The 25228-nt window shown below is 48.3% G+C and overlaps 1 protein-coding gene across 1 annotated transcript in view; it reads right to left on the bottom strand.

Moving 5' to 3' along the window:
- BTBD16 (BTB domain containing 16) overlaps positions 1 to 24177 on the bottom strand; it is a gene marked incomplete at both ends in the record, with an annotated part of 46418 nt that extends 22241 nt beyond the window's left edge. The window contains 9 exon segments of the mRNA XM_080913106.1: positions 4130 to 4260; positions 5746 to 5815; positions 10142 to 10256; positions 11568 to 11657; positions 14960 to 15103; positions 16653 to 16726; positions 21504 to 21652; positions 24113 to 24123; positions 24126 to 24177. Of these exon segments, the coding sequence (XP_080769232.1) occupies positions 4130 to 4260; positions 5746 to 5815; positions 10142 to 10256; positions 11568 to 11657; positions 14960 to 15103; positions 16653 to 16726; positions 21504 to 21652; positions 24113 to 24123; positions 24126 to 24177 (836 nt within the window).
- Between the last annotated feature and the right edge of the window lie 1051 nt (positions 24178 to 25228).

Below are 25228 nucleotides of genomic sequence, written 5' to 3' on the forward strand. Positions count from 1 at the left end.
AAGGTGAGAAGTGTAGGCAACAGTGCCCGCACCCTGAGTAGCTGTGGGGAGGAGCCCTCTGGTGACACAGAGTTTGACAAGTGCTCAATAATCGGTAGGCATTATTTTCGTTTGCTAGAGAAGGACCAGCCTCAGCAATTCCATGTGATCAGTATCACTGTCAAAGCATGGGATGGGTGTGACAAGGTTAACAGGGGTGTCTTCTTTGTCTTCATTCTAAAGCATGTTACATACTCATGTGGTGTGTGTGTACATGAGAACATATATATGTGTGTGAGTATGTATGTGTGTATGTGTACATATGTGTGAGTGTGTGTGTATGTATGTGTATGTGAGTGTATATGTGTGTGTGAGTGTATGTGTCTTGTGTGTATGTGTACATGTGTGTGAGTATGTGTGAGAGTATATGTATGTGTGTATATGTGTGTGAGTGTGTATGTATGTGTGTCTATGTGTGTACATGTATGTGTGCATTGCACGGTACATATAAGTACAAGTGCATATATATATATATGTTCTGACCTGTACTTGGAGATCAGAGAACAGCTTTGGGGACACAGCTTTCCCTTTGCACTTTGTTGAGGTAACATCTCCCTTGTTTCTGCTGCACCCTGTACCCCAGGCTAGCCAGCCCTTGAGCATTTTGGCCTCCATCGCCCATCTCACACTAGAAATGCTGGAGTTACAGATCTGCACTGGCACACCCAGATTTTTACTTGGGTTCTGGGATGGAACGCTGGTCACCAGACTTGGACAGCAAGCACTCCCTACCTGCCAAGCAATCTTACCAGTGTCTACTGATCAGGGAATTTCTGAGTCACTGTCAGGGAGCAGGGGATCTCAGAGTCAGAGGGACTGGGGCCCCTGTTGTAAGGTACACTTTTGTGTAGATGGGAACTGGACAGTTGTTGGGGCTTGGCTTCCAGGAATGCAGAACTCGGAATGAGGTTTTCGTAAGTTGGAGTTATGAGAACAGGGTTACCTAGTAGTGACCTCTACAAGGAAAATGAACTGAGAACCACATTCTAGGCAAACAAATTAAGCCCAGAGGCCCAGGAGGTCAGGAAAAACAGTGTATATTTGCATGTGTTTTTACTCTAGATTGTTTACAAAATGGAAAGCGAAACCCAAAGATGATGAGGTGAAGCCCAAGTGACTTTCAGAGAGAATGCGGGACAGGCCAGAGGCAGAGGGCTCTGATGAGAAGAGGCTATTGGTCCTTGTACCTTTTTCACAGGCTGGGGCCCAAGTGACAGTGGGTGGATGGCAGATCTACTGAGTGGAGCCCAGGAATGTCCCACCTTTGGCCTTAAGATTGGCCACTTCCATGCTTCCTGTTGTGGGCTCACACAACCTCTCAGACCTGGTTGACCTCCTTCTGGGATGCCTTGCTTACTTGGTCTATAGGGGAAGAAGGTGTCATGTTGGAGGCAAGATGTGGGTCCAGGAGCCAGCAGAGGCCCTGCCTAGATCCTCATCCGCTCACTGATGTACTGCAGTGTTGGGTTTGGGGCAATGAAAGGGTGACCGTGTCGTTCAGCACCTGGCTAAAGTGCTGGAGAAGGCGTGCCCCCTTGATTAGATGTGGAAAAGTGGTACCAGCCTTTCTAACACCCTTTCTCTCTCTCTCTCTCTGTGTGTGTCTCTGTACATGTACATATCTATGCGTTCATGTATGTGATGTGTGCAGAGGCCAGAAGTTGACATTAAGTATCTTCCTCGATCACTAACTTATTTTCTGACAGGATCTCTTACTAGCCTGGTGCTCACTGGTTGAACTGGGCTGAATGACCCGTGAGCTCCCGGGGTCCACCTGTCTCTACCTTCCTAGCACGGGGTTGCAGATAGGAGCTGCCTTGAAGTCAGTGGCTACTGAAGATCAAGACCAACCTACGAGGCTGTGGGGAGTCGGGACTGCCTGAGTCTTTCTCTACCTCAGGGTGTGTGGGCTGAGGATGAAGGCCTCTCTGCATAGGTGCCTCTTGCAGAGAGCCAGGACAGAACCAGTTTCCACCTGTGTCTGCCAGGCTGGCGTGTCTAGACACTTGACACGTCATGCTCTGGAACTGCCTGCTGAGCATGTCGCCTGGCCTGTGCCATCACCAGCGTTCTGCCTGTGGTCAGATGTTTTTCCATCATTTTCAGTGAATGTTGCCAGTGCTGGACAACTCAGCTTCTCCAAGGGAGGGACAGATGCTGTTGTGTAATGTCTAAGGACCCCGTGTTTACATGATCCTCGGTTCCTGACCTTTGGTCTGTTGAAGGGTGGGGTGGAGGGTGGTGGGTACAAGAGTGAGGAAAACATAGGGAGTCAGAGAGACTGGGGCTCCCAGGGCACTGCTGCTCTAGAATTGGCTTCTGGGCTTTTCTTAGATAATGGGGTCCCTCAGCACCTTGTCTTCCTCCCTCCTGCCTCGGTTAGTGTGAGGGCATTGGGTGTTGCTTGGTAAATTTAAATGTGGGATAGGTTAAGATCCAGCATGGAGCAACTCTCTCAAGTGTGGTGTATGTGTGTGTGTGTGTGTGTGTGTGTGTGTGTATGTGTGTGTGTGTTGATAGGAATAAGAGCTAGGTTCTTAAGCAGGCTAGGTATACACATACCCAGACACACACACTCAGACATATACACACCCAGACACACAAACACAGACATATGCATACATATCCAGACATGCACACACAGACACACATACACAGACATACACACACAGACATACACACACAGACATACACACATCAACATACATACACACAGAGATATACACACATACAGACATACATACATACACACACATCTACATACACACACACACACACACACACACACACACACACACTCCCCTGTGAACTGGAGTAAGCTATGTGCCAGTGTTTCTTCATCCCAAATGTCACCGCTGATGGTTTCTTAAGAAAGACAATTTAAAAAATAGTGACAAGGCAGTTATGAACTTCAGGAAGCTTACCATTGGCATAATACTTGGATATCACTCACCCAGTTCTGTTCCCAGTAACATTACTGTCTTTCTCCCTCTAATCCAAGGTTTAGTTTAGGACTACATGTCATTCATTCAGCTATCAGTTGTACTGAATCATTTTTATTGTCAATTTGACATGACCTAGAGCCACCTGGGAACAGGGAGCCTCAGCCGAGGGCCTGCCCAGGTCAGACTGGGAGGGACAGCGGCCTGATTGAGTTTCCTATTCTGTGATGGTGTAAAACTCATTTAGTAGGAAGCAGACTTCAAGTCTTAATCTTTTCCCCAAGAGTGGTAAGCATGGCATATTCCTTTCTTACAATGTTGGGCAACCACACTGACAGGGCAGCCCCATCAGCCAACAGTGAAAGATGGACACCCTCTGGTGGCTGTGGGGTCAGAGAAATTCAAGGCATCAGACCACAAGATGGTGCAGTTAGATTATACTCTTGGGGTCAAGGCCAGAAGCCAGGTTCACACGGGAGGTGTCTTCACTGCTGAGGGACATGAGAGATGAAGATTTGGCCTCGGGATGGCGCTGGCCCTGTGAGTGCTCCCTGTGAGTGCTCCCTGTGAGTGCTCAGTTTGTAAACACAATTGGCCTCATAGTCAAGGTGAGATCAAAGTAGTGTCCAGAGGACTCCCAAGGTTCTAACATGTTCTGAGGACATTGTGCCTGGACAGGAGTGTGTAGCAAAGGCAGGGGCTCTGAAGGATGGGGTAGTTAGCCTTGGCAGAGACATTTGGATAACCAAGTTTAGAAATATTTGACAAAGGAGTCAGGACTAGAGATAAAATCTTGTTTGGAGGACTTTTCTTTTTTCTGCCTTTCCCTGTTTTCCAATTTTTTCACAATCAATATGAAAGAATATTGGCAGGATTCCTTTTTAAATGGTTCAAGCAATAGTAGGCATTTGTTTCTCTGACCTAGGCAGGTAAGGAGACAGTTGACCCCAGCAGGTCCTTACCTAGGAGCAGCAGGAAGGCTTTCCCTCTTCCTGACCCCACATATAATTCCCTGAGTTTGGGCTCCCACCCAAGGCCTGGCTATCCAGGAGAGCAGGGAGTTGGCAAGTGAATGACAGGTTCACAGAGGTGTGGGTGTGGCTCCTGTGTGGCTCCACCCACTCCAGAGGCAGCACACCAGCTCTGACCTGGGCGACTTGAGCACCTTGTGCAGCAGAGGCTCGGGGATCTGTCGGAGGTGGATCTGCGTCCCCACCAGAGGGACCAAGTTCATTGCCAGCCACTTCTCACAGGCGATGGTGAGCTGCTCTTCCTTGTACTGAGGAGGTAAATGGTAAGGTAAAGCAAGACGATACAAAGCATCTCTCAGCCCCCTCTGCTGGCTTGGGGTGGCATTGCGTGTGGATGTGCCCAATTTTCATATATACCATGCAGGGGGTTGTGAGGGTGGAGGGTTGGGGTGATGGAGGCTATTCATAACCATTAGAGCACTGAAGCCCACTGCTTTAAACCTCCCCTATGAGGTCAGCCCCCAGCTATTCCATGTCAGCAATAGAGAACCTGGGGCTCCAAGGTGCCATCTCTTTCTGTGGCCACTGGTTCAGGCTGCATGAGCAGAGGCCTGTATGCTGAAGGCCCTGGGCTGCCTTCAGTGGCCTGTTGCAAGAATGGTGGGGGGTGGGGGGAGGAATAACCCATGCAGAGCTCAATGGCTGCTCCAGCATGCACTTTAGAAGCAAGGATGAAAAGACAGGGACTGCAGGGGAGGTGTGCGCCAAGTCCCACCCTAGCTGAGAAGCTAGCTGCTGGGAGAGAGACTTCTTTTTGTTTTTAAAGTGTATGGCCCCTGGCAGGGCAACTGGGCTCCAGGGGAGGCAATCGTACAAGGTGGGCACAGTCTGTATGTACTCAGTGGGTTTTAACAGACGGAGAGAAGACACAGACTTGGGCGTTTAAGGAAAAAGAAAGGATGTGCAGGGGGTTGTGGGACAGGGTGAATATAATTAAAACACACTATATGAAATTCTCAAAGAGCTAATAACAATGAGGGGGAAGAGAGAGGGGGCAGGCAGGGAAAGGCTCCTAGAATTGGGGATCTTGAGGGGGGTCTTGGTAGACCTTTCATGTCCCTGGGATTTGGGTTTTTTCCAGGCTAAAGTCTTGCTGAGAAATGGCAACCAGAGTGCAAAGTCACCAAGCATGACTTTCTAGCACCAGGTGGGTCTCGACAGACAGCGAGGGCGTTCTTAGCTGTAGCACCGTGACACACTGGTTACTGCCGCTGTCATGACGTGCTAGTTACTGTGAACTCGGAGTGGTGGGGGGGGGGGGGGGAGTGGCCTGGGCTTTGATCAGGAGGCAAGGCTTAGGACTCAGCACTGGCCTTTGGCACTGCCCTGAGCCATTTTCGTCCCTCTTCCTGTCCATTGTCCCCCGATAATGAGAGCTGCTTTGCTTTACTGCTCCCAACACTGATGTGCTGACTGGGCCCAGGTGCTACAGGGGTTCACGACTCCATTTACCTTCTAGAAGGGATTTGCTGCCTTGGTGAGAAAAACCCTGCTACCGCTCTCAGATCCCCAGATTAAGGTGTTCTAAGCTGCTTTCTTAAATAAATTAAATTTATTTATTTATTTATTTCTTCCTTTCTACTTACTAAAGCTAAGCATTTCTTCTCTTGGTTTCATGCTTTTGAGTAGAGATTTTGGAGTTAGGCCTGGTGGGTGACACTCAGGACCTGGGTGGGTGCTCTTGAAGCCCTGACACCCTGGGTCCCACACCCTCTCCAGCCAGCCATTCTTACCTTGCAGCCAGCCAAGTAGAAGTTCTTGATGGTGCTCGGTGTGAGTCTGTTCAACATTATGTTGACACACCTGTGGAGAGAGAGCTGCTGATGCTGACGCCCCCACAGGCCATCAGGGGAGGAGGTAGCAGCGGTGGGGTGGAGGTCGGGGAAGGGACTTTTGCTCAACTCTAGGATGGCAACAGAGACCTCTCACCAGAAAGGGGGCCCTCATTTTAGGGATTTGGCAAAAGTCAGCTGGTCTGTTATGAGAGATCTGGGCTAAGGCAGGGAGGTAAGGCCGGAGGGAGCCCTGACTCTTCAGAAGGCAACTGAGCAGACTCTTCAGCAGGGAATGGCACCATGGCCTGGAGCCAGAGAAACCAACAACTCAGGCTTTGACAACATGGCCTCCGGATGCCCCCCTTGCCCAGTCAAGATGTGGTCTGGCCAACGACTGGCCCATCACTGTCTGGGCTTCGGTGTCATCATACAGTCATGTGATGAGTTGTTGGAACTGTGTTAACTCTCTTTCAGGGAGACGAGTTCCTCCTCTGACTGGCACCTTTTCCTTCTCTCAGCGTGAGACTCCAGGGGAAATCTCACTTCTGTGTGTCCCAGTGTTTCAGTAATCTGATGGTCTGACTGAGAGACACAAACGTCTTTCTAGAATATCTTCATTTCTGGCGGGGCCTATGAGAATTCCCTTCCTTCTGTCTGAACACTTCTGGTTCATAAGATTGCCACTGCCTCCGGTCTTCATATCTCTCGGGCCTGTCCCTCTGCCGACAAACTTACCTCAGTGCCCCTCAGCTCGGCCTCAGTACCAGCTTCCCACATGCCTGAAGTACTTTGCCCACGCCGCATAGCGGTCCCTGCGAACCGCTCACCATGCTCTGCTGACTAAACTGAGTGAGGAAGTTGCTGACGTCACCTCTGAGGTCCTATATGCCCAGGCTCACCCTAAACTCCTGATTCACCTTTCCCTTCCTCTTTTGCTCTGGCCACCCTGAGTCATCCTGTGACGGCCATGATCTCAGCCGTGATCCCAGTACCAATGAGAGAATCTATGCAATGTCACCAGGTGACACATGCGTGCACAGGTCCCATCCCTCAAAGACCTCCAGGATGTGTGATTCAGACTTGAGCAGTCATCAGTGTGATTTTTCGTGACCCAGGACTCCTGCTGAGATAACATGCCGGGTCTCATCTGTGGGCTGGAGTCACGGTGTTATCAGAGTGACCCAGGGCACTGGGGACCTACTATATGTAAGCATGTATGCACGCACACACGAATACTCATACACAACACACTCTCAAGCTTGACTGGCACACCCCTGACAATTGCACCTTGAGCTTCTCAAACACAGGCTCAGCTGTGTGGCAGACTTGCCCTGGCTTCTGACCTAGAGTACTAAGCTCACTAGGGTCATGTGAAGAATCTGGGGCAGGTCTCATCTGCCTGGGCTCGTGAACAACAGGTCAGTAGGCTTGGCTCTTTATAAGCAACATTCTTCCTGTTCTGGCACCTAACATAAGGCAGGGGAGGAGGCAAGAGAACAGAGGATCTGCTATTTTTGGCCCAGCCACAGATAAGCCAGGAACAGGACTCTAACTGTCGTATAGGGCTTCCAATACTGGAGGCAGGACGGTGATGGGTAGAGACAGAAGGTGGCTAGAGGCTTCCTTCCAGAGGAAAGCCACTCTCCCAGTATGTGGGCCTGGGAAACAGCCACTCAGAAATGATACAAGTGAGCAAGCTGCACTTCCACAGTTGGTACAATAAGAGGCTAGGCCGAGCCGAAGTGGGTGTCAGCTATGACGATATAGGGAGTTTGGCAAAGTCTGACTCCACCCATCAAGAAGAGTCAATGCCAGCTTCCTTAGATGGCTGCGAGACACCACACAAACTGAATCTGACTTCAGCTGCTCTGCTCCCAACATGCACAGCTACATAGATCTCTGGCCACACAGACCTCAAACCCTTCTCTGTACGCCCCTTACATGTTATTCCAGACCTCTGAGCACCTGGAGTCTTTGGCTTGTGAAGCATCTGTGTTCCTCGATAAGCCTGTAAGAAGCTCTGGGTGAAGGACCTGGCCTGAGGAAACCTCACATACCCCCAGAGTCCTCGATGGCTCATATGTGTTGTGTTGAATCTGAGTACGTGGCCTCTAAAATTAATGAATGGAATCCTTCCAGATTCCCTGGGAGAATCCCCATCCCTGCCCTATCAGAGCAGATGGTGTCTTCTGTTGGCTTCAGTGGGACATCCTTGCAATCCAAGCACTCAGGGGGTTGAGGCTGGAAGATTGCTAGTTCAAGGCCAGCCTGGGCTACATAGTATGACCTTGTCAGCTACAACCCAAACTAAAGATCACTGAGGTCTGAGGAGGTTAAATGAGCCAGGCAGACCATCCCTGCCCTACATCTTTGTACCAAATTGCATAGAAAAAAGTCAGAGAGCTATATAACTCATCTCCATCTCTGTCTTCAAGACCAAATGGGCACACCATGTATACATCCCTCTGACTTGGAGAAGGAACAGGAGAGTCTAGAAAGACAAATCCCACAAAGGGATTTCCATGCAGCACGCAAACCCGTTAAGAAGCATCCACACAGAGAAACATCACAGGATGCTAAAAGGGGGATTTTGGAGAAGTGCCTTTGCTTATCACAGGCATAAATTGTACTCGAAGTTAATCCTACTCAGCCGGAATGTCACATTTGGGGGCTGCTGACTTCAGTTCACCCTATTTGACTCATTTCCTACGTCGCAGGGACTTTTAAGCCATAGGCTTTCATGTACAGCCACCTTCCCATCTGTCCCCCTTTGCTTTCTTGGCATCCCAGAGAAACCCAAGAAATTGTTCTGAAAGGAGCAGAAGAATGAATGAGCGAGACTTCTGGTTAGAGCAAGACTTCCGGTTAGGGCCGGAGAAGGGTTAGGACCTCACAGAGCAAATGACAACGCGGTCACCTCTCCGAGCCAAGTGGCCTAGCGTGGTTAGTCACTACAGGTTTGGGGTCCTGACTGCTCATCAGGACCACTGCCAGCTCTCGGGGCTGCTGCAGGGAAGAAGAAGCTAGTCCCACAGAGAGCTGAGGTAGTGTCTGACCGGGGCCAACACACTATCTCCAGGCCTTGGGCCAGTGTCTCCTAGTCCTCAGCAATCCCTAGGCAGTGGGCGATTATGATTATGATTATAATTATGAGCCACAGTTTTTGACACAAACCATGGAGGCATGTGTTAAATGAATGGCTAACCACAGGACCAAACAATGCCTCCACCTCTCACTCATATATCTGCTTAGAGTTTGCAGGGGTGGGGGGGTGAGAGAGAGAGAGGGAGAGAGAGAGAAGAGAGAGAGAGAGAGAGAGAGAGAGAGAGAGAGAGAGAGAGAGAGAGAGAGAGAGAGGAGAGAGAGACCCTTGGATAACTGGGGGCCAGTGACCAAGCCTCACTGGGCTACATTTCTCTAGGCCGTAACACTGAGGTGTGTCCTCAGTGTCTCATTGAATTCAAGCTCCAGGACCCAGGTGACCTCAGGATGCAGGAGCCTTCACACTAGTCCTCAATTCTTCTGGTTCTCCTCAGCCTCCACAAACCCACATACTGGGCAGCCAGATGAATGGGCAGCCCAGTCAAAAGTCAAAAAGGCCATGCCCCAGAATGGGCACTGGGACTGTGGCCACATCAGATCTTGATCTTTTCATTTATGAACAATTTTTAAATTACATTATGATCAACCCTGTGGGTGAGAGGTTGGTGCACATGCTACTGTGCACATGTGGAGGTCAGAGGGCAACTTGAGGAAGTTGTTTCAGGTCACCGGGCCGTGGCAAGTACCTTTACCATCTGGGCTACTCACTAGCCTGATCTTTGCTTTTTTTTTTTTTTTTTTCCTCTTCAAAACATTGATGGTAACTATATGCAGCATTCTCAACAATGAAAAGATTTTCAAGAGTCAAACAAAGTTTCATCTGAAGTAAGAGGTGAGGGGACAGGACCAGAAGTAAAGAACCCAGCTTAGATGTGGGTGTGCTTAACAGAGAAAGGGTTTTTATTTTGTTTTTGTTTGTTTGTTTTATTCCTGAAAGAACTCAGGTAAAATTGATAATCAAGCCAGGTTTGAGGGAGGTCACGTTACATACTGGCATACTCTCTCCTCTTGGTAGCATCTCCCTACTTGTCATTTATTTCTGTGGATCAAGAATCACTTAGTTGACATACACAGAAAATAATGAGGGTCTCCAAAAAACAATGCACCAGTATGAGTTTTCTATTGTTCCTTTCTGGGTTCTAAGTCAGCCTTCGCACAGAGGACCCCCAAGAACGAGAAATGCTTCCTGAAATACGCCTCCAAGAAAATCCCCAGTTTGCCCAGGCTGGCCTGTCCCTCCTGCTGTCCTTACTTTTGGAAGAGTTGGTTGAACTGGAGGATGTGAGCAGAAGCCAACACGCCCAGCACGTTGTCCATGGTCACCTCCACCTCGTTCATGTAGAGATTCTTCAGGGCCAGGGCGAAGGCTGGAGAGGCGGCGGCAGAGGGGGGCCCATCAGCATGGGCTTTGTAGCCTACCCGGGGGGCCTCACTACTTGTGCAGTGGGGATGAGGGTGGAGATGCTGGGAAGAAAGGGGAGAAGTGCTGACTTTGGAACAGACCCTACCTGGTCAGGTGACCACCTAGACCTGCAGCTTCCTGGAGAAGCTGAGGATGAAGGCAAGGAAATCGGATCTCTGCTGTAAAGATGCTCCTTTGAGCCTGCCTTCGGAGCATGTGTGACAGATAACCACAAGGCCAGCATGTCCCCCAGGTTTCCCTTAATCTGGGGGCTCATGGCCCCACAGGACTGTTTTGCTAGGTCGATGAAGGAGCTTAATGATGGGGTTCCCTTGGAGCCCGAGAACTTCAGAGAAGGACAGGCACCCTGGGAAGAGCCAGGATAATTTAATGACTTAGGAACCAGATGGAATTGGCCTCCTCCAAATGCAGCTTGTTCCGGGACAGTATTGCTATGCGGTTGCAGTGCGTTCTGAGGACCACAAGCTGTACCAGTGCCCGGGGCATTTGCTCCTGACCTACCTACCCACAGATCTGAGTCACCATGGCATGTCGGGAGTGCTGTGTTCACACAGATGACTGATTGGGAAAGCTGGGGAAATGCCGAACACTCTGTGGGAACCTTCTACAGCTGTTGTCCCCCAGTGGGGGACAGTGGAGAGGAAGCAGACCAAGTACTACTTGGGAAGAAGCATAGGCCTCTGGGTATTCTCCTGCCTACAGGTATAAGCTCCCAGGCACGAGAAGCCTGTGCTCCCTTTCCTGTATCTTGTTCCCTAACCAGTGGCCACACTGATCTTTAGGAGTGCTCTGCTTTCCTTTATTTTTCCTAGTGCGTGTGAAGGTTGGGGTGGGGTTGGGGGGTGTCAAGTATCTTGTCAGTCACTTGCCACCTGTTTTTGCTTGTTCGTTTTGTGTTTTGTTTTTGAGGCAGGGTCTCTTGCTGAACCTAGATGTCATCAATTTGGCCAGGCTGGCTGACCAGTGATCAGGGATCGCCTATGTCTGCCTGCCTGACCCCACCCAGCACTTGGGCTACAGATGTGTATACATCTGGCTTTTTACTTGAGGTGCTTGTGCTCAAGCAGCAGGCTCGGTGCTGACTGGGCCCTCCCTCCAGTCCCTGCTCAGTTTTCTTGAGGAGGACTGGGTCTCGTTCATATGCTGTACTTTGCTGTTCTTTTTTTTTTTTTTTTTTTTTTGTTGTTGTTGTTGTTGTTGTTTTTGGTCGGACCCTTCAGTGGCCTTCTCAGAACATGAAGGTGGGTTACATTACCAACTCTGGTGACTGCTAGGTCATTGATCCTCAAGGAAATGATGATCTTCTTTACAGAGGACCTTTTTTTGATCTTCCCAGGTGGATGATCTGCTGAAGAAAACACAGTATGGAGATGGAGAATGAGGCTCCGCCCACACCCTGTGCACACGTGGTCTGTACTGAGTTCCCTAGTTTGGTAGGTGCATTTTAGGGGCGGCTACTTATTCTGAAATAGCATATAACGCACAGGAAACTGCAAAGTGGCCCAGAAGCTCCTGGTTCACTCTCTCCCAGCTCCCCTCAGTGATCTTAGCGTTGCCAAAATAGGTGACTGAAACCTGCATTGTGCTGGACATGTTTACCATGGCTTGCTCTCTGCTACTTTCTGTCCCTCTTCCATCCCCCCACCCCCCATCTAGGCTGGAAACATTTTGAAGGCAAGGTGAGCCCCAATCATTGGTTTTGGTGCCTGGGCTCCGTGGGCAGAGCAAGTAGCAAGTGGGAATACAGAGACCCATTTGCTGAAGGATGGGTGGGGGCTGCGGCATCCACATGGTGGCTCTCTTCTTTTTAAAAATGTTACATTCATTTATTGATTGGTTGGGGGACATGCCATGGCACATGTGGGAGTCAGTTCTCTCCTCCCACCACTGGGGTCCCAGAGATCAAACGTAAGCTGTCAGCCTTGGTGGTGAACACCTTTGCCTGCTGAGCCATTTCACAAGCCCCATACAGTGGGGCTTGTTGTTTTGCCCCATGGCTTTTGAATTGAGGATCCCTGCCACTGAGGAGTTCTGGGGGACCAGATGGGGCCGGCCAACTAACTGCTAGCTAATCCATGTACTTGAAGCTGTTCTAAACTGAGACTCTTGGAGGAGGTCTCCAAGATTGTGTGCTTTCCCTGGTATGGAGGCCAGAGCTTTGCCTGTGATCTCAGGAACTTCATAGCTGCCAACTTCTCCCCATTGCTCTTCTTCCTAGGTCCTAAACTTTCCTGTCTGAGTTTGCTTCCTAGAGTAGTGTGGTACTCCCTCCCTGCCTGTGTTTCTCCTTCTCTAGGGCCTATATACAGGTCCCCTTCTTGGAGAGGCCTTCCCTGACTGACCCCTATGGCCAACTACATGGCCTGTTTCTTCTGCAAAGACCAACTTAGCACAACCGGCTATTATACCCTGGGGTCTAGGCAGGCACATGCATGGTTCACTAGCCACACCGTCCCAAGGATGCGCCATGGTCTTTCACACACTAGCCCCGGGTCAATATTAGCTGAATTGACAATAAATAGGTCTAGTGCCACAGGGCTCAAAGTGCACGAGCTGAGAGCCAAAGAGGAAGTGACGCTGTGGAAAAATGAGCTAACAAAAGTTCCTTCTCCTCAGCATCCCCTCCCAATCCTCTGACATTTATCTGTATTCTGAGTCCCATTCAGCAAATACTTATGAAGTACCTACCCACTAGGCATCACCCTTGCCTACCTCTGTACCCACTAAGTACCAGGTCTTAGCTCTGGTTCACTTTCCTTTCCACCTGATGGCATAGATTCCGGTGTGCATAGATTCTTTCTTGCCAATCACTCGCACAAATGCCTTGCACACAGTAGGCACATAAGAGGGGGTGGCTAGTATCCTAATGGATCATGCTACTTGCCGTATTTCATCTCATTTTAGTATTTTTCTTTCCCCTGGATGCCTGGAATAAGCACAGCATCCAGTGCTTGTTGAAGGAGAGACCAAGTATCAGCCTGGCCAGAGTGAGAGACAGACACACAGGCTCACACTTCTCCATGTTAGGGACACGCAGCAGATAGGAAACTGGCCATGTTCCTGAGGTCTGTGCAAACCAAGGCAGCTGGAGTATGCTTAGCAGAAGAGGTTGTCCCCTTTGGATTTCATCCCAGACAATAAACACCAGCTCCAAGTTCAGCGGCCCATCGATGTGAGGTAGGAAGAGGATGAGCAGCCATGGGAAGCCTCGGGAACCTACGGAGCTCAGCTCTCTAGAGCTTTCCCAGAAACCTTGTCAATGCCAGCTCCAAGGACAGACATTCTCATGTCCCCCCCTCCACCCTCAAAGATCATGAGATCAGTGTGTAGCCTTGGGACAGAGGCTCTGCTGATTTCTAAAGGCACAGAGAGGGTGGTGACTGTTCCTTGGAATATCCTAGAGATGTGTGACCTGACACTCACCAGCGTGTGACCAGTGGCCATCACAGAATCTTGTCTGACATTTTTAGCTAGGCCTCGTCACCAGCAGGGGTCTTGGATTAGAAGAGCAGGACATAGCTTTTCCCTGTTAGTGACACTCTTCTGGAGCCATTAGAGAGAACATGAGCACTGCCCCCCCCCCATCCCACCACAGGCTCTCTTACTTTCCAAGGTACCCCCTCTCTAAGTCACCAGACCCTGCATGGATGACTCCATCAATGGTCTGACCTGAGCTGTGGGAAGACGGAGGAGGGCTGCCCTGTTCTCGAGCACATGGGGCTTGCAAGTGCTTAGGAACATCCCAAGAAGGGGCCCAGGCCTTCACACTTCTGGGGAGCATCACGGCAGCATGTATAGTTGACTCCATGCCAAGTCAGATTTGGTCCGGCCAGTTGGTTTCTAGTTGGTAAGAGAGTGTACTCCAGGCTCTGGGACGGGCAGTGACTGGGGCTCTGGGTTACCCGCTGGTTCCAGAACAAGGCACTACTTCCATGACCTGGAAATGCAATCCCACCATGATCAGCATGCTGGCTGACCTTGGGGACCGTGGGCTTCCCTTGTCATTTGCTTATGAGTCATTTCGGAGTGGGGCCAGGCTGCCATGTGGAGATGTTAGTATTGTAACTAGAGAAGACATAAGGACTGGGAAAGAGGAGGCCCGAGGTGATGAGGATGTAAAGAGGAGGGAGGAGGGAATAAAAGAAGTGCCCTGGAATTCTTTTTGGAAGGAGACAAGTTGAGAAAAAGGAAAGGAAAATGGGACATCAGGGAAGGAAATACATGTAAATCTCTAACCAGCATGAACAGGGAAATAGATGACAGATTTAAGAACTATGCTTTCCTTCTAGAAAGTTCTTCAGGTGATTCAACATAGCCCACCTGTCTCCTCTAACTAGGCAGAATCTATGTCTTATGTGGCTGGATAAGACTTTCTTCTTTATAAAAGATAATGGAGACCCACCGAGAGCCTGCAGTATGCCAGGCACTGTTCTAGAACCCCACACCCATTACCTCCTCTTGGCTCCAATGTCATGCAATGAGAACTATCATCCCTCCTCACGGCTTAGGAAGCAGACTCTCAGCACATGGTGGGCTCTCATGGCAGAGCATGATTTGTCACTAATGAGGGTAAACCACAGGCTAAACCAGGTTCCCAGCATGCCAAGGATATCTGTGGCTCCCGTCCCAAGTTTCCTGGTAGGCTACCTTTCAGAATCTTGTCCAGCTCCCCCTGGGTGCATTTTATGTTCTGTATCAGGGCTGTCAAGTATAGCTTGGCCAAGGTCTCAGACTGAAAAATCTGAGGGTGGTGGAGTTCCCACTTGAAGCCGAGGCATTCAAGGATCACGTCTGAAGAGAGAAAAAACAATGTTTGGTCAGTTCAAAAACATGGCTGCCCGAAGACACATAGTCTCCCCACAACGGCCATAGATATTCAGCACACAGTGGGGACAAGTGGCTTCTGGAGGCCTTAGTTTTAGTGTGGGCCCAAGCACTTGCTGACTTTGAGAGGAACTACATAAGCAGTGTTACTGCAATCAGCGTTTCTAGTGCCATGGACAAGGTTGCAGATTTCCAAGGCATGTGAGATGCCCTCTAACTCAGGCGCTCTTTAGGGACCCTCTTGGGTGGACTTCTCTTGAAAGGCTTCCTACTGAAGTAAGATGGCACTGTAAAGAAAGCCTTTTGTAAATTGTGGAATGCTTTGTGTGGGGGCATTCTGCCCTGTGTCTGTTAGAGGTGATGGAAGAGAGACCTTGATGTGGGGGCAGGTGAATGACAGAGGAATGCCAGGCCATGGTGAGGCATGAGGGGGGTGGGTGGAAGAACCCTGAGTGACTCAGTTCTTACTGCTAGCACTGAGCTGGAGGAGGAGCTGGTGAAAGAGACAATTGTTCCAAACCAGACATGATCTAGAGGGCCGCACGTTGTTTCTTGGCAAGAAAATTTGACTGTGTGACTTGGGGGATCTGTGTCCTCTTCCTGATGCTGTCATTTGCGAACTTAAGATACTGTTTCATGCTGAAGTTAAGAAACTGAGTTTGCATGTTAAATCTTGGATGACCTCAGGTAACTTTGTTTATGCTTGGTTAGGAAAAACAAAGTCCCATTATATGTGAGGTGACTATAGAAAGGAACAGAATTGTAGATCCAGTATTCTCCCTCTGTGGAGAATCAGTCTAAAATTTGAAGATGGCCATTACATGGCAGACATCACTAGTCAATCCTAGTATTCTTTCTCCTCACTAGTCTCATATTGCTTCTCTAGATACATTTGAGTTGACAGATGAGAAGAAGTTATTAGTTTTCCTTTGGAATAAAGGCTGTCTCTGACCTGAAGGCAACCATTCGGTGGGGCTTAACCCTGAACAACTCCTTAAAGAGGTTGAGTTTGGAATAGGGGAGTGGCACCGTGGGAGAGTACATGACTGGTATACACAAGGGCCCCAGTTCAGTCTCCAGCATAACAAAATGTAGGGGAAACCCTGCCACAGTATCTTCCCACCTTCCTCACCTTGCTCGGTTTATGCTCCGATCACAGGAAAGCCCTTTGGGGCAAGTGTCAAGCTGGATGTCAGTCATGACTGGCTAAATCCCAAAGGGACAAAACCCCATTTGTCTTGTTCCTGAATGCTGTTTCAACTTCTCTCTCAAGGCTACTTACTGACATCCGTGTTTGTCTTCATGTGCTCATTGTCGCACGCATGTGTGTATGTGGTTCTGCTTATCACACATGGGAGACTGTGTACAGGCACCTGCCTCATGTTAGACCCTGTAGCATGTGAGGGTTGTGGGCCACAGAACAGAGACCTGCCAATGGCTGGTTCCCTTCTGCAGGGACCATGGGAGACCTGTGAAGTCAGCATAGTTCTGGTTAAATCCACTGGTGACGACTCACCTGATTCCCCACTTTGGGTGCCACTGTTCATGATATTCTCAGAGAAAAGCTTTTGGAATTTTGAAATACATAATCTTGAGGGAAAACACAAACAGAAGGCCCAGCAGTTAATAGTAAGTCATTTTTTTATTTTGCTAGCTATAAAAGTCATAAAAGGTATAGGTGACAGGCTTTGTATGTCTTATGTGAGCCAGGAGTTGAAGAAAGAAAGACAATGGCCCCAAACCTTAACTTTCTGCACTGGATACATTGTCATGTAGCTCCATCTAGCTGTTTTTAACTTTGGTGCTACTTTGGCTGTGTGACCCAGGGTACCTGTTTCTTCTTCCTGATATGGTCACTATCGTTCATCAACTTTATGATATGATAGTGTTTCATGACAGGGTTCAGAAACTGGGTCACAACTCATCCTATCGTATAGTTTACTAGAACATCAGTCCCCATACCTTCCATCCCCACAGCCATTCATATTCTATCCTTACAGCATCCATCCCTACAATATATATATTAGAACATCCATACAGCATCTCTCCTTACAGCATCTATTCTCACAATATACACATGAGAGTATCTGTACAGCATCTCTTCTTATAGCATCCATCCCCACAATATACACATTAGAGTATCCGTACAGCATTTGTCCTTACAGCATCCATCTCTAAAACACCACCTTATCACAGCTCTTCGTGAGTGTATTCTCAACTCAGTATGGCTGGCCCCAAAGCACTGATCCCTATTTCTGCTGGTAAGCTTAACTTACCAATGAGGTACTTAGGCTACCCCTGCCAGAGAATGGTACATCCTTTGGAAAGTCTCTAAAACAATGGTGTACAATAGGCACTCAATAACTATCTCCTGGGGGAAGAGCATAGGGTGTTCTTTTCTGGGATATTAACTGATGTCATATGCTCACCGCCAGTCTCAGGACATCTAAAAATTAACCTCACAGTCTAGCCCAAACCCTACTCTGTTCCTCTACCCCAGTATCTGTTTTATGAAATGGACCCCCAAGGTACCCAAACCAGTCACCTGGGCATTGTCACCTCTGAGCACTTGTCTTCATCTGATGAGATGCTCTTTTCACCTTGTTCATGCATCTTTGCCTTTGTTTCTTTACCTTTCTCCAGGCTCTGTCTTATGTCTTTGCTCACTGTCTGCCTCCTTGCCTCCCAGGCTTCTAGCACTTTCCTCCCCGGATTTACACCCCACACAACATACAGAACTGGTTTTGTCTGTCCTGTTGGGGATCCATCATTGAGTCCCTATAGACTCCTTGGCTAAGCTATAAGCTCCTGCCTCACTACAGCCTGTGCCTTCCATTCTGGGCTGCAGCCCTTTCTGACTTCATGAACACAGCTCCCACACACTCACAGACTCCATTCCCGTGCTGAGGATTCTGACTCTCTCCTAGGGCTCTTATTAATGCTCCAGGGAAAGCATCATTGTTGCTTTCTCTGGGCCAGCACCCCTATCCCCTTTGTGCCCCCAAGATTGTCCCATTAAAACCCCTGCAATGTCTTCTGGTTGACTGTCTATTCCTGTGTTCTCTGCATAGCAGACAGGGTGCCTGTTTACTGCTGTGACCCTGGCACAAGTCACCGTGCATGTGTTTTCGTCAGTGTCAGCTGAGTCCATAAATATGAATAGCAACTGTGGTCATGCTTTTCACAGACACTATGTAGACATGCAGAGTGTGGAAATAAACTAAAACGTGACTCACACACTCAGAAGGCAACCATCCTAAGAAAGCCAACTAGCCAAGGGATGCTTGTAGACCACATCTGGCCTGTGTAACTGAATGTTCAGTTGGGAATGCTGATTCCCAGTGATTCAGAAGCCCTCATGAGCCAGGTGCATGGAAGCGGTTTGGGTGGAAGCCTGTTTCCGGAATAATAATGACAGCATGCCACCCTTTCCAGGGCAGAGGTAGCTTCAAGTGACTCAACCTCAGGAAGGCACTTGGGAGCCTGAGTTGTTTACCCATTAGGTGAACCCAGCCACCCTCACACCTTCTCTCAATCACTTGACATGTTTGAGAAGAGCCAGGCAGGGTTAAGAGTTCAGACCATCACCTTAAATGTTGGAGATGGGTTTTGGAAACCACGGGGCACTGTCCATTAGCTCAGCCTGCCTCACAAACATCCCTATTACCAGCTGAGCCAGGAGATGCCAGATGACCAAACATTCACACTGCCTCCCCTGGGTGTGATAGCTGTTTACTATCCATGCTTTATAGACTTCAGGATTCAGGATCACTTTGGGATCACTGGTATAATCTTTGGTATACACATCTCTTCACTCACCAGGAACAGAAATGCCCCATGAAGATGTGGCAGCTAGTAATGGTGATGTGCTCATAGACTGGCATTTGTTCCCTTAAGTTGTGGCCCATGATCAAGAAGGAGGAAAGGATTCAGGAAGTTTCTTATGGATATACAGGCCTCCTACAACAAGCCATGGATGAGAATGTTGACTTGATGCTTAGGGTGTCAAAGTCTCCAGTTTGACTGGGTAAAACTATACAGACCTGGGTCTCAGACCCTCCATTTTCTTCCACATGGCTTTGAAACTTGCATTTTGGTCTCAGAGCTTTTCCCTATAAAACAAAGATGCCTGGCAGGCTGTGATGGCACGAGCCTCTAATCCCAGCACTAGAGAGGCAAAGGCAGGTGAATCTCTGTGGGTTCAAGACCAGCCTGGTCTAAAAAGGAATTTCCAAGATAGCCAGGGCTGTTACACAGAAAAACCCTGTCTTGAAAACAAAAAAACAAAAAACAAAAAAAACCCCAAAAACCCCAAAAAAACAAAAAAAACAAAAAGAAGAAGAAGAAGAAGAAGAAGAAGAAGAAGAAGAAGAAGAAGAAGAAGAAGAAGAAGAAGAAGAAAAGAAAGGGCCTGGGCAGAGTAGAAAGATGAATGTCTGGGAGGCCTACTGTGATTAATTCCACATTGGCTAATGTTTGCTTCTCTGTTTCCCCTATAGCCTAGTCTTATGTCCCTAATATCCCTTTCCCAGAATTGTATACTGATAAAATATCAAGGTCTCTCCTATTACCATCTTCATCACTTTTTAAGACTCCCCCAACCTAGATATAGACTTGGCATTGCAGACTAGACGAAAGGAAAACATCACCCAGGGTCTCCAGCCAGAGACCAGGAAGGGCAGACCCTGGGTTCATTTCCCAGCATGCCTGGATCCTTAGTGGGAGGGCCCTTCCTTTAAGTCTTGGCTGGGCAGCACCACCCCTATGCTGCCTCTTGGGTAAGTGGCGGTGTGCCCACATATGCCAGAACGCTATCCCGAAAGACAGCTTGGCTTATTTTTATTGAGTGTGTCTGTTCAAGGTCTTCCCATGGCTCATGTCACATAGGAGAACATACTCAATCTGCAGATAAGAAACTAGAACTGTATCAAAGGAGTCAACACCTTCATGTCCCTCAGCCCCCAATTCTGCAGTGTTTAGGGGTGAGAAGCCTCAGAGTCCCCCAAGTCCTAGAAACACACAGACACAACAAGCAGAGCCCACAGCTGGATGACATGCGGGCCACTGGCCAGAGCAAGGCTGAGCTACACACCCAAAATAACTGGGAGCCGGGAGCTGAGTGGCCCGTGGTGTGACACATTTACGACCGCTTGCTCTGGCTTCTGTCAAAGTTGACGTGTGGAGGAAGCCACAGTCACACCACAGGAGGCAGGGACACGGCTTTACTGATGGGGCAGGGCTGGGGAACTGTTTATGCTCTGGGAGACGCATGTGCACTGCACAGAACAGTTCCAGGCACTTGCACACACGGTGGCCTCGGAACATGAGAGCAGAGTCTCCACTAAAGTTAGTGTTACCAAGAACACGTTCTCTATTACCCAGATTGAATATTGTCTATCAATATAAAACATAAATAAACAGAAAAATAAATAGAACCTTTACGTTGCTTTCCAAGAGTTTTTTTTACAGTCCCAGGGATAGATGCCTACCACAGAGACAGAATTGTGATCTGTATTTGTGGAAGAAAACTTGTTTCCTCCACCCTCCCCTGTAGCAGACTACACCAAGATAATTGCTCAATTTATTCAGAGTCTACTATTTGTGAGACTAATAATAAGGGCTTCTAACACACCCTCATATCATGGAGCAGGTTTAATTATCCACTGAGTTTTCAAAGGAGTTTTTGTTATACCCATTTCACAGATGAGGAGAGTAAGGCTGAGTGAGCTTTAGCCACTGGATAATGGCCACATTTGACCAGTCACTCAACAAACATGGATCTTCCATGCCAGCAGATCTTCCATGTCAGAAACTGTTCCAGGGTGGGTAGCTTTGCTTAGCCAGACTTAGCCATGAACTCGTGAGACAGGCACTGCTGGCTTAGAGATTAGTGGCATCAAGTCAGGGCAAAGGCACCAGGAAGTGAAGGGACCCTTCTGCAATAAAGTCCATTGCTGGGTCCTCTGGACAAGTAGAACTCACAATATGGAGTAGTGATGGTCTAGCCCGAGCCTGAGACTACTTACTAACTGGCAGGCTGGGTGAAAATGAGAATTCATGAGAAACATCCAAACACTTGGCCATGGAGCTTTTTCAAGAGACCATTTGTCCCCCGAATAACAAATTTAGAATCCTGTGAGGGTCAGAAGCTCATCTATAAAGGATTAGTCACCCCTGGCAGACCTGGTCAAGGTAAGGAGTCTCTGCTGTCCCTGTCCACTCCTGTTTATGGTCCTTGAGTGAAGCTTCCTTTCAGACATGCCTGTAGCAGCCCCGAGCCATCTGGTCAGCATGGTCTGATCATCAAGTATCTTTGCTTCCCAGTTTGGGCTACCGCTCCCTGTCATGGGCATTTGACCCTCCCTACCTGTCTGGGTTCTTCAGAGCTTCATCAAGGTCTATGTTCAAAACGTTGCACATCTGGGAGAGAGCCAGGAGGTCTCCACAGAAATGGTCTTGGGGGAAACGCCATCGGTTGGTTGCACCAACAATCCGGCGCTCCAGCCGCATCTTGCACTGCTTGATCGGAGAGAGAGGAGGGGAGGGTCTTTAACTTCACCTAGGACAGCTTTCCCAGACTGCACAACACAAAGAAAACCAATGCAAACTTTAAACTGCTTGTGAATTCTAGGACTTGCCTAGTGTTTATCATGGGGCATCTTTCCAAATAAAGGATGCTGTCTATGTTCTATGGTTCAAACTATGAAGTACTTCAGAAATTGGGGTCTGGAACAAGAGCAGCCAGGGGCAAAAAGGGCCAATTGTTTTTGTTGTTGTTGTTGTTGTTGTTTGTTTTTGTTTTTGTGGTAGGTAGCTAAGAATCCACAAGTAGGGATAGTACCATGCTTCAAGTACTGTTCTTTGAGTACTTAGCCTAACATCAGTTGGAGAGATGCTATGGACAGAGAGTTTTCTCTTTGGTAAAAAACACAGTTGAAAATTCACCATCTTATTCATTGTGACACACAGTTCAGTTGTTTAGTACATCCATAGTCTTACACAACCACCCCCTTTATTCAGCCCTAGAGCATCTTTGTGACTCACCCAAGGGCCTTGTATCCCCCCCACCCTACCTATCTCTTCCACCCCCACCCTACCCATCTCCCCCCCCCCCACACACACACCGCTGGTGACCACTAAGCCGCTTTCTGACTCTAAAACCTTTGCTAGTTCTGGGCATCTTAAATGTAGAATCTCACAACGTCTGGCTCCTTTCAGTTGGCTTCGTTACAAGGTTCATCCATCTATCTATCAACACATCCTCTCTTTTCAAGGCCGAATGATACCACATTGTGCGGCCACACCACGATTTGTTTATCTTTAATCAGTTGATGAAATCTGAGTTGTTTCTGCCTCCGGCTGTTATGAGTCGTGCTGCTAGAAATATCATACAGTCTCCTCAAGGGAAAAGGACACTAGGAACCCAGCCTTCTGGCGGATGACTCGGACATCTAACAAGAAACACTTACCACCACAAGGTTTCCATGTGAACGGAAGTCATCAATCCTAAGCCATCCAGGAACCAAGAGAATAGATGCAAATATGGGACCTGAGTTCAATTCCTATTGTTGTCACTTACCAATTGACAGTTTTGGGCAAGTCACTTAACCTTCTGAGCCCCTCAGACATCATGCAAAATGGGAGTCAGCTTCAACAGGAATGGTGACAAAGATGAAGATAGCGATTGTGGCCATGACTGCAAAGGTGATGGTGATAATAGTCGTGGTCCATGTGCTGATAAAGTGATGACCATATGATGATGATGATGATGGTGATAAAGTGATGGTGGCAATGGTGATGACGATGGTGCTGGTGGCAGGTTTGGCAGTGGAAGGGATGATGGTGATGATGTTGGTGATGATGGTTAAAGTGGTGTGTTGATAATGATGGCAATGGCAGTGATCATGCTGTGACACTGGTGATGGTAGTGGCGGTGGTTATGCTAACGCTGACAAAGATGATGACTGTGATGATAGCACCCTGTTTTTTAGTTATTAAGAGGATAGAATGAAACCGTTTAGGAGTATGCCTTAGCACACTGCCTAGCTGGGTGACTGTAAGTTGTGGATTGAGTTTAGCTGTGATCTCGGGGCACGAGCCAGGGTTGGCTCAGCTGTGGGGCTGCTCTCTGGTTTCTGAACAGTGCTGCCTAGTCTCGCTTTTCCCAGGAGACAGACGGTCAAGCTGGAGGCTCTTAGTGGTGCATTCCTGACCCTCATGAAAGCATGGGAAGCCCCCTGTAACCCTGTGCTGCTTGTCTTCTTGAGACCAGTGTGTGTGTGTGTGTGTGTGTGTGTGTGTGTGTGTGTGTTTAGCACCCTTTCAGTTTCTGAAATAAGGCTCTCACCAAACCCAGAGCTCATCAATTCAGCAAGAAAGCTGTATTGAATGCCCCAGAATTCTCTAGTCTTTCTCACTCCCAACACTGAGGGTGCTCCACCCACACTCAGGTTTTCTATGGGTGCTGGGAGATTAAACTCAAGCCCTCAGTCTTGAGTGGCGAGCACTTTATTGACTGAGCCATAGGAATGAAAGTTTCCATAGAAAGAAGCGTCTACGAGGTTAACCAACTGATTAGGACTTCACTGACAGTGGGATGTTGCAGGTTCGGAGCAAAGTTATCTTGGGCAATCTTCAGTCTCCTTACAGGCCATTCCTTGCCTGCCTCTGTGTCTGACACTCACCTGACTATCAGGGGAAATAGTTTTGCAATCTATTAACAACCTATAAACTCAAAATGTCATCAGTTAACACCGCTATCTGTAGCAGAGAATTGCCTACTCCCTGGTGTTCCCACCAATGCACCTGACAGTGACCTGTTAAGTTTAAAATGGCACGAAAGCATTACCATGTTAGAAAATGGGACACAGAGTATCCGGAATGCTCATTCCCGAGCCATGGTCATATTTGGCTCCAGAATAAACTATCCCTTACCCGCCTTGAGTTGAGAATTGTGGCTTTTGCATTTATAACCACCTCCCTAGACCCTCATTGCCAGCCTTCTTGCAAAAGGATCTACTTACTGAATTTGACATTTTCATGAATGACAGCGGAGATGACACTGGAGGAAAGAGACGAGCACCTGAAAGACAAAGAGTTAAAGCTGAACGCTTTTGTGTGTCTCTAAAGCATCACAGAATACAGTAGAGGAGGCTGACTTAAAGAATCATATTTTACCATAAAAGGAATCATAAGACAGTCTCAAATGTCACCTGTCAAAGCCAGAGGATGTCTAAGTGTTTATTTGTTCTACAGTTGAATGCAGTGTCTCATACTACACAAGAGCTCTAGTCTGGGATGGATGGATGGATGGATGAATGGATGAATGGATGAATGGATGGATGGATGGATGGATGGATGGATGGATAGGTAGATAGACAGACAGACAGACAGACAGACAGATAGACAGACATAGATCTATGCTATTATTTTAGAAAAGCAGCTCAGGTAGAAGAGCAGCAAGATCTGCCTTCTCACATTATCAAGAGGATGAAGATCAATGTATGACCTCAAGTAGGGTGAGCATGTAATTCTTTATGTGGAGCAAGAGACCATACGTGTGGCTTTACCAGTCAGCCAGGGCTGCACTGGGGCCCAGTGGATTTAGGATTACCTTGACTTAAAGGGCAGAAAGGAGGACTGGCAGAGCATCCATTCTGCTGGTTCTGAACGCAATTAGGATAATTTGGTTATAAGCGGCAGAGACCAATCTGATTAATGGTATGCCCAAAACAGTTCATAGGAAGAGGAGGGTAGGACTGACTGAAAGCTAGTCTGGAACACTCACACACTCCAGGGAGACTGGGAATCTGCCACAGGGACTGAGGTACAAGCACCAAGGGCTGTTTCTGTCAGAGGATGTCACGAGGATGAGTCAGTTTCCAACACTCCATCTCTAGGAGATTGTGTTCAAGCATAGCCACCACCACCACACTACACACACCACACTATACACACACATACCCCACAGCACACCACACACACCCCTTACCACACACACCACACTACACACATATACACCCCATAGTACACCACACATACACACACACATACCACACTACACACACATACCCCACAGTACACCACACACAC

Source organism: Micromys minutus, assembly GCF_963924665.1.
Source record: "Micromys minutus genome assembly, chromosome: 2".
Classification (NCBI taxonomy): domain Eukaryota; kingdom Metazoa; phylum Chordata; class Mammalia; order Rodentia; family Muridae; genus Micromys; species Micromys minutus.